The sequence below is a fragment of the Orycteropus afer genome, unplaced genomic scaffold, assembly GCF_000298275.1.
Source record: "Orycteropus afer afer isolate SDZICR_OR568_19922 unplaced genomic scaffold, OryAfe1.0 scaffold00026, whole genome shotgun sequence".
In the NCBI taxonomy this organism is placed as follows: Eukaryota; Metazoa; Chordata; class Mammalia; order Tubulidentata; family Orycteropodidae; genus Orycteropus; species Orycteropus afer.
Window position 1 is genome coordinate 15,810,523 of NW_006921613.1, and position 8,511 is coordinate 15,819,033.

At 38.9% G+C, this 8,511-nt stretch overlaps 1 protein-coding gene across 1 annotated transcript in view; it reads right to left on the minus strand.

Moving 5' to 3' along the window:
- Positions 1–7,969, minus strand: part of TRIM69 (tripartite motif containing 69) — a 14,041-nt gene extending 6,072 nt beyond the window's left edge. The window contains exons 1-5 of the mRNA XM_007935231.2: positions 7,496–7,969; positions 6,572–6,667; positions 1,804–2,037; positions 698–720; positions 493–617 (exon numbers count right to left, since the gene is read on the minus strand). Coding sequence (XP_007933422.1) covers positions 493–617; positions 698–720; positions 1,804–2,037; positions 6,572–6,667; positions 7,496–7,948 — 931 coding nt within the window. The 5' untranslated portion in view covers positions 7,949–7,969. The remainder of the gene's footprint in view (positions 1–492; positions 618–697; positions 721–1,803; positions 2,038–6,571; positions 6,668–7,495) is intronic.
- Positions 7,970–8,511: the final 542 nt, after the last annotated feature.

Sequence of the window (8,511 nt, forward strand, 5' to 3'; positions counted from 1 at the left end):
CCAACCTTCCTTCCGAGGAGTGGCTGGTGGGTTTGAACCGCCAGCCGTCTGGTTAGCAGGCAAGTGTCTTAGCCACTATGCTACCAGAGCTCCCAATGTTCTTATTAGGCATACTTATTGATATTATTGGCTTTCTTCTGAAGCAGTAAAGATGCTTTATTGTACGCTGTGAATATCAAGTACAAGGAGACCTTTAAAGACCCTATGTACATATGAATAATTCCTCCAAAAACTTCCTCTTTCTTTAGGACAAAGAAGCCCCAGGGATTTATATAACCAATCTACTGAAAAGATAACATTTTAGCTGTTGCCACATTTGATAGAACTATCAAACAAAACAATAGGCTAAGAAGTAATTCTGACAACTTTTGGTTGAACTCCACCATACCCCCGTCCCAGACTCTAAAGTACTAATTAAGGCAACGGAAGAGGTCCCTAAGAAGAAAAATAGATTAGGGATTTTAGGAGCCAATATCTACTAACCACTGATACCTGGAGAAAGGGTGGATTGCATTTCCCTCCATATCATGTACTGGATAGGACCTTTGAACTGCCCCAGGTTCAGCTTTTTGGAGATCAGCTCTCTGGGTGCCAGCATGCTCATTCCTTGTTCCAAACTACAGAGGACATAAATCATTTATCTCAGACATCTTCAAACTGAAAGAAGGGTATTAAGAATAACATGGGAAACACTTACCTATTCAAGAGAGTTGTGATGTCCTAGAAGAAGAAAGAAGAAACAAAGAAGTCAAATGCCTATTCATCAACTTCAGTAATTTATTTGGTAATATTGGTCACCACCAGAATTTGATCAATACTGGACCCCTGTGTAGATGAGCCCCCTCTCTTATCCACCAACTCTTCTTATCCTCTGTATGCCTTTCTTTACTGAATGGGAACACCCTGAATCCTCAATCTAGCATAGGGTAAACTGTCCTTATTTGGCTCTGATTCTAAAGTTCCTTTTTACAGGAAATGAGTGAGAAGTCAACAGGACAATTATTAAGATTTTTTAAAAAAATTACCTATACACCCAAATAGTCTTAGAAGAAAAACACTAAGTTTTTCAGTCCTGAGGGTAATTTTCTTTACTCTGGCTAATTAAAAACTTCAAAGGTGAAGCTTCAGGCAGCAAAGGTTAGCAAACAGCTCTCAAACAGATTGATTTATGATTGCTGAAAGCCAATCAGAGATACAATTCTGGTTGCAATATTCCTATTTTTAAAAGTAAAGCTTCAATACTCTTTATGAAAAAATATTAAAATAATGTATACAGGGAGTCACTGACTTATGATGGAGTTCCATTCTGACAATTCTGTCATAAGTCAGTTCTGACATAAGTCAAATACCTCTTTTTTTTTATCATATTCATTATTACTGCCTTTTATTATCATTTTATAATTCCTATATTGATTTTTTCTTTGGAGGTTGGCATGAAATGATAACATCAGAAAATTATGTGCTGCAATATAGTATGTAGTAGATATTGTTAATGATAAGATGCACAAGAAAATCACAACGGACAGTCATTGTAACTCAAATACATTGTAAGCAAGGAAGGACAACCTGTATTATTATTAATGGATTTTATCTTCTTCTTCTCTAGGATGGTAAATGTAAAAGCTTTCTACCAAGCAAAAGGTAAAAGGAGCCTCCTGCTTTCCTCCTACAGAACAGTAAAACCACAACAGTTGTTCCTCCCCCCCCCAGCTTTAGTGTTACATTGAAAAGCCAGCTCTATATCCTTCCCAACCCTCTTCCCCACTTACGTATACCCATAATCATGCTTCTGTTGGACCTCACTTTGAGAAAGGTGAAGGAGTCCTGCTGTTCCATTTGGGCCTGGATGTTCACCAACATCTCCTTGGCTAGGAGACACTGCTCCTGAAGTTGGTTCAGATTCAGTTCCATCTCCTCATTCAAGGCTTTCCCCTCTTCCTGGAGTTCATTTAAAACTTCATTTTCTTTGCTGTGCAGGAACTGATGCATCTTTAGAAACTCCAAAGAGATGTGTTTCTGCAGATGTAGCTTGTTTTCCTGGAAACCTCCGTGATCATCACCATGGTAATTACCGAGATTAGTGCTTTGGGATGGGGGCCCACACCACCAAAATTCATACAACTGGGGAAATACCATAGGGCAAAAATCCATACAAATGGCTGTTGAATAGCAACAGTCAACCATTCTAAAAGAATTCCTTTGAAGAACTGCCTCCTTATTTCCTAGCTGGTTTAACAGTTCAGCATGAAATAGTCAAAAGTGGTCACTAAAGAAGATATTCAGGTGACCAACAAATAAGAGATGCTCAAAATCATGAGCCATTAGAGAGATGCAAATCAAAACAACAATGAGATATCATCTTACTCCAACAATAATAGCAATGGTCAAAGAAACAGAAAACAACAAATGCTGGGGAGGGTATGGAGAGATTGAAATTCTCAAACACTGCTGGTGGGATTGTAAAATGGTACAACCACTGTGGAAAATGGTATGGCACTTCCTTAAAAAGTTAGAACTAGAGACATCATATGAGCCAGCAATCTCATACTAACCAGGTCCATATCCTAGAGAAATAAGACCCAGAACATGAATAGATATATACACATCCATGTCCATCACAGCATTATTCACAGTAGCAAAACAATGGAAACAACCTAAGTGCCCATCAACAGATGAATGGATAAACAAACTATAGTACACATACACAATGGAATACTATGCCATGTTAAAAAATAACAGTGAATCTGCAAAACATCTTATAACATGGATGAACCTGGAGGACATGATGCTGAGTGAAATAAATCAATCACAAAATGACAAATATGTATGAGACCACTGTTAGAAAAGGTTCACACACAGAAAGAAACATTCTTTGATGGTTACCAGGGGTGTTAGGGGGAGGGAGAGAAAATCACTAACTAGATAGTAGACATGTATTAACTTGGGTGAAGCAACACACAATAAGGGGGAGGGCAACACAATGTGGCCAAACACTGGGAGGTATGCAATAATAAAAAGCATCAACAGTAAATACTATTACATGCACAATCCTGCAATAACAGTAATAACAATAATTTACAAGTGGATACATGGTAGATACATACATAACCTGAATAGGGGTATGATGGTGTATGGGAGTACACCCATGAGCATATATATAGGTTTGGCAGAGGACATATACATATTTGTATATACTGCAAATATATCCAAGTATGTGGTAGAGCACACAGAGTGCAAAGTTATACAAACTTCTTAGTCACTGGGCTCAAGGGCTTAGGATCATAGTTTTGGGGGACATGTAGGTGAATTAGCATAACATAGGTCCATAAGGACAATGTTCTACATCCTACTTTGGTGAGTAATAACTAGGGTCTTAAAAGCTTGTGAGCAGTCATCTAAGTCATCTATTGGTCTCTTCCCATCTGGAGTGAAAAAAATTTAAAAAAAAAAAAAAAAAAGCTCAAGGAAACCATTCATCCAAAGGACTAATCACACAAATCATAGCCTCCACTAGCCTGAGACCAGAAAAACTGGAAGGTGTTCAGCTACTAATCTCAACCACTGTGATCGGTATCCTGGACAGAATGGGAGAAAAATATAGAACAAAATTCAAAATCATAAAAAAAGACCAGACTTACTGGCCTACTAGAGACTGGTGGAACCTCGGAAACTTTGGTCTTTAGACATTCTTCAAACCTGGAGCTGAACTGATTCCCACAGATCACCTTTCAGCTAAACAGTATATAAGCATATAAAGTGAACAATAACACTGTGAGGAACATTCTTCTTGGAACAATCAATCATATGAGACCAAAAGGACAGCATTTGCCCAAAAACAAAGTTCAGAAGGTAGGAAGGGGCAGGAAAAATGGATAAATGGAAACAGGAAACCCAAGGAGGAAGTGGGAAGAGTGCTGTTACATTGAGGAGATTATCACAAAACAAAATGTATATAAATGTGTATATATTTATGGAAAACTAATTTTCTCTGTAAACTTTCACCCAAACCACAATAAGATGTTTTTTTTAAAAAAAGTATTCACTAAGTTCCTATTGGGGACCTTTGGTGGCGTAGTGCATAAGGCATTTGACTGCTAAGCAGAAGGCTGGCGATTCAAATCCACCAGCCACTCCTTGGAAGACAATCTACCATAGTGATACCACCTCCAAAACCCAAGGAGGGGTCGCTATGAGTCCAATCCAACTCCATGGCAGTGAGTTTTTTAAGTTCCTATTGCAATACTGAGATGGTAATGAATGCTATGTTAAATGAAACTGTGGAGTTAATCATTCTAGAGTAAGTAATAATACCCTCCTACAAAGAAGTACAAACAAATTAGCCTGGGTCCATAAGGAGGCTTGAAGAAATATCCTAATCTAGAAATCAGAACTGAGGGGATGCCACTCCTGCTGCCAGTACCATATGGAAGTAGCAGGAGATGAGCAATGTTGGAAGCACTGAAATAAACTGCTATACCTGTGCTGTTTTCTTGGGTGACTCAGCATCCTCACTGGTGAGTCATCTGACATCCTGGTAGCTCCTCATCTTTCTCATCTCTAATGATTTCCATTTTTAATCACACATTCCCACAGTCACATCGTGGGATTTTATCATTCGCAGCAACTGCACAATCTCCAAAATAACATATTATGCTCCAAGCCTGCTTGCCCAGATACCCCCAATGGCTCTTAGTGAAACTTTCTATTCATTGACCCCTCCATTTCTGTTTACCTACTTTTTCTGTCTTCATGTCCTCTCTTATCCAGCTTGGATTCCATGGCCCTTCATTATAACTGCACTCTTTAAATAGTCTTAAATCCCTCTTTCTTGTAGCTCACAATTTTCTGGTTTCCCTCTTACCTTTGTCACCACTATTTCTAGTCTTATTTAGTTCCACCTCTTCTACAAGCTCCAAATATTACTTAATGTTCTGTTCTATACTGTTTCTCATCAGTATCTTGTACTCCCATGGCTTTAAATGCCATCTATATGCTAACTTTTAATCTTCACTCTAGACCAACTTCTGAGCTCCAGATTCCTATAGACAACTGCCCATTTGAAATTTCCACTCAGCCCTGTCGTCTAATCAATTACTATGTCCAGAGAATTCATCTCCAAAGCATATGTAGTAACTATTTCTTTTCATATCCACTGCTTCTTTAGTCCATGACACCATCATCGTTCTCTGTGACCATTGCAGTGGCCTTCTAACCATTGTCTTTATCATTGCCCCTCTCCAGTTCATTCTCCACAGCTAGCAAATTGATATTTTCAAAATGAGATGGAACTATGTCCTGCTTTAATGGCTTTTCATCATTCACAAGAACCTACGTGATTGGGCCCATATTTGCCTCTCCAATTTCATCTCACTCATTGTGTTCCAGCTTTCTCTGTGATTTTGAATATAGCAACTAACTTCCTGTCTTAGGGCTTTGCCAGGTCACCTCCTTCCTATTCCCTTCACCCAGTTCATTTGACTAAATCACTTATCCTTTAATTTTCAATTTCTAAAAGGTAACTTCTTCCAGGAACATCTTTACCCCAAGTCTAGATTTGGTTCTCTATTTACATGTTCTCATAGCTCCCTATATTTTCCTTTGTGGTACTTATCAAATCAGTCACTTTAGCATGTCTCCCACCCCAGCACCTAATATAATGCCTGACCCACTCTAAATATTTGTTGAATGAATAAATGTAGCTGAACTCAAAAACAAAAAACCAAACTCATTCCCATGGAGTTAATTCAGACTCATAGTGACCCTCATTGGGTTTCCAAGGCTATAAATCTTTACAGAAGTAGCTTGCCCCATCTTCCTTCCACTGAACAGATGGTAGGTTTGAACCACTGACCTTCTGGTTAGCAGCCAAATACCTTATCCACTAGGCGACCAGAGGAACTCTTAAAAATAGTGACAAGATTCTTTGGAGGCATCATTACCTTCATCTATCCTTCTTCTTTCCCTCATTCTACATATTTCTTCCTCTAGGTGCCAAGTGTCAGAAAAGTCTCCTCCATAGAACAATTAATGAAGAAACAGAACTCCCAATTTAGGCTTCCCAACCTAGAGATTGATTTGCCAAATTCCTAACCATTAATGATCTTCCAGAGCTCCTGCTAAAGTTGAAAGCTTGCCAATAGCATTATTCAGTTTGGGGACAGCTACAAAAGATCAAATCAAATGGAAAAAGCCAACAACCAGAAACTTTGGTCCATAAGTAGCCTGGTTATAAACCCAAAGAAAAGAAATGTTTTTGGCTAAGTTCTTTATAATGGCTTAGGTAAAAGGGAATGACCAGACAGATCACAACCCCACAACAATCACCTAGTAATTGAACCATCAAAGGGATCAGCATATTAGGGTAAAGGTCAATCTGTTCTCTTCGTGTAAATCTACTATTGGGAACCTACTCCACGTCCATATTCCTCCCACCCTACAGTGTCAGTTTTCTAATTCTATAGCTTAGGTGCTTAAGGAAGTATATTATATCTCCACCATTCCACTCATCTAATTGAGGTTCAAGGAGATGTGTTCCAGTTTTACTTCATAACCCCTCTAGCCTGTCCCTCACCTTGTAAGCAGCAATAGCATCCTTCTGCATGTTTCTCAGGGACTGAAGCTCCTTCAGGGCTGCCTCCAGTTGACTCTGATGGCTGGCAAGCTCCTCCTGGGAATACCACTTAGAATTAACTCACAACTCACTTGGCAGATGAAGAGCCCTGAGAGTGATGCATATAGAGTATCTCCCCCCAAAGGCCAGTGTGCCAGAAAAAAAAGCAGAGCTCTTGGTAGAAGAGTCTTTCCATTTCTTCTGTGTCTTAATTCTGCCTCCTTCAAGAATTAAAATTACAAGCAGCATAAAAATTCAGAAAAATTTGGCTGCTTATTACTAGCTACGGAGGTTCGCAGAAGGTGAGGGAACTACACATATTTTCAACTCTAGTTACACTGTTCTATACTTTTCCATTGTTCTTTTCACTTGGAACACTCGTCTCTCCGCCCATCCAAATCTAACTTCCCAGTTCACATCCTGCCTATTTCTTTCATCATGTATCCCCTGACTATTTCAGCTTTTGCTAATCTTCTCTGAAATTCTAAACACTTATAAATTACAAATGTGACAGTATTTTACTCTCAATAGTATCCTATTTTATATTGGATCTACTGTGTTATTCATTTTAAACTTGACTAAGTTTTGAGAATAAGATCAATATCATATACATCCATAGCCTCCACAGTGCCTACCAGGGTGTGTTTATGCCAGGATTTAGGTAAACATTTAATTGATTAGGGAGTAGGCCAGAGTTTCTCCACTATCTCTTTCCTATAAGCAGCAACTCTAGAGAACTTTGCAAGATATTTTGTATTTTCTGAAGACTGTAAGCTTTCTAATCATCATCTGAATAAAGGAATAGAGGATGGAAGAGAGAAGAAACCCTACAGAAGATTTTTCCCAAATTTCCCAAGGATTGCACAAGGTTCAGCGCTCACGCACCGTGAAGAAACGGACAGCATCAGAGATCTGCAGGAATTCCTTAGACTGCCCCACAGACAATCGAACATCCTTACATTGAAAGCAGATCAGTTTCCCTTCCTGCTTACTGAACAGTTTCAGGTTCTCGCCATGTTCTGGGCACTGTGGATGGCCCTTGAATAAGGGTAGCTTCTTAATCTTGTCTATCAGCTTCTCCACTACAGTGTTGAATGTACAGTTGCTATATTGACATAGCATCTTACACTCAGGACAGAAGGTTTCCTTTGCTTGCTGCTTCCAAAAGTTTTGGATACAGGCCTGGCAGAAGTTGTGGCCACAGCTTAGCATCAGTGGATCATGAAACCAGTCATTACACAGTGGGCAGTGGAGCTCCTTAGTGATATCTTGTATCTGCACTTTAGAGTATATGTGGGTTATTGTATCATTCATTTCAACATAGTTGCCTGTATCCATGATAGAGGAGGAGTTGGTGGATACCTTTGGAAAAGAACAGCTAAAATTAGTTTCACTTTTTTGCTGCCCATTTCAGTGCTCCAGAATCATGGGCTCCATTCCCGAAAAAATTGCAAATTGAAGCAGCCGGAGTAAAAGTACCATTTTTAGCATCATAGTTTATTACTATTCCCAATACTATTTACATTTTTATATAGAACCATGGCACGGGAAGAACGAGTACTCAGAGGAATATATTTTGTCCCTCCCTCCTCCCACTATCCCCAGTATCAGTTGAAAGATTTTCTTTCAACTTCTGTTCTACTAGTTGTTGCCCTTATTTTTGTTTTCTAGAAATCATGTACTCAGAATCAGAAGATAAATCAGATTTCTCAGTGTCATAATATAATAACATCATCCATTTCTGCCAGCATGCACCATATATTCTGACCCTCTCTTGGGTTCTAAAGCTGATAAGCAGTGATCCAGAAGAATAAAAATGGGAATTGAGATGAGGCGCCTCACAATATGAGGATAATTTTTATGATGGAGATAAGTATGTTTTGGAGGGGTATAAAAAATGA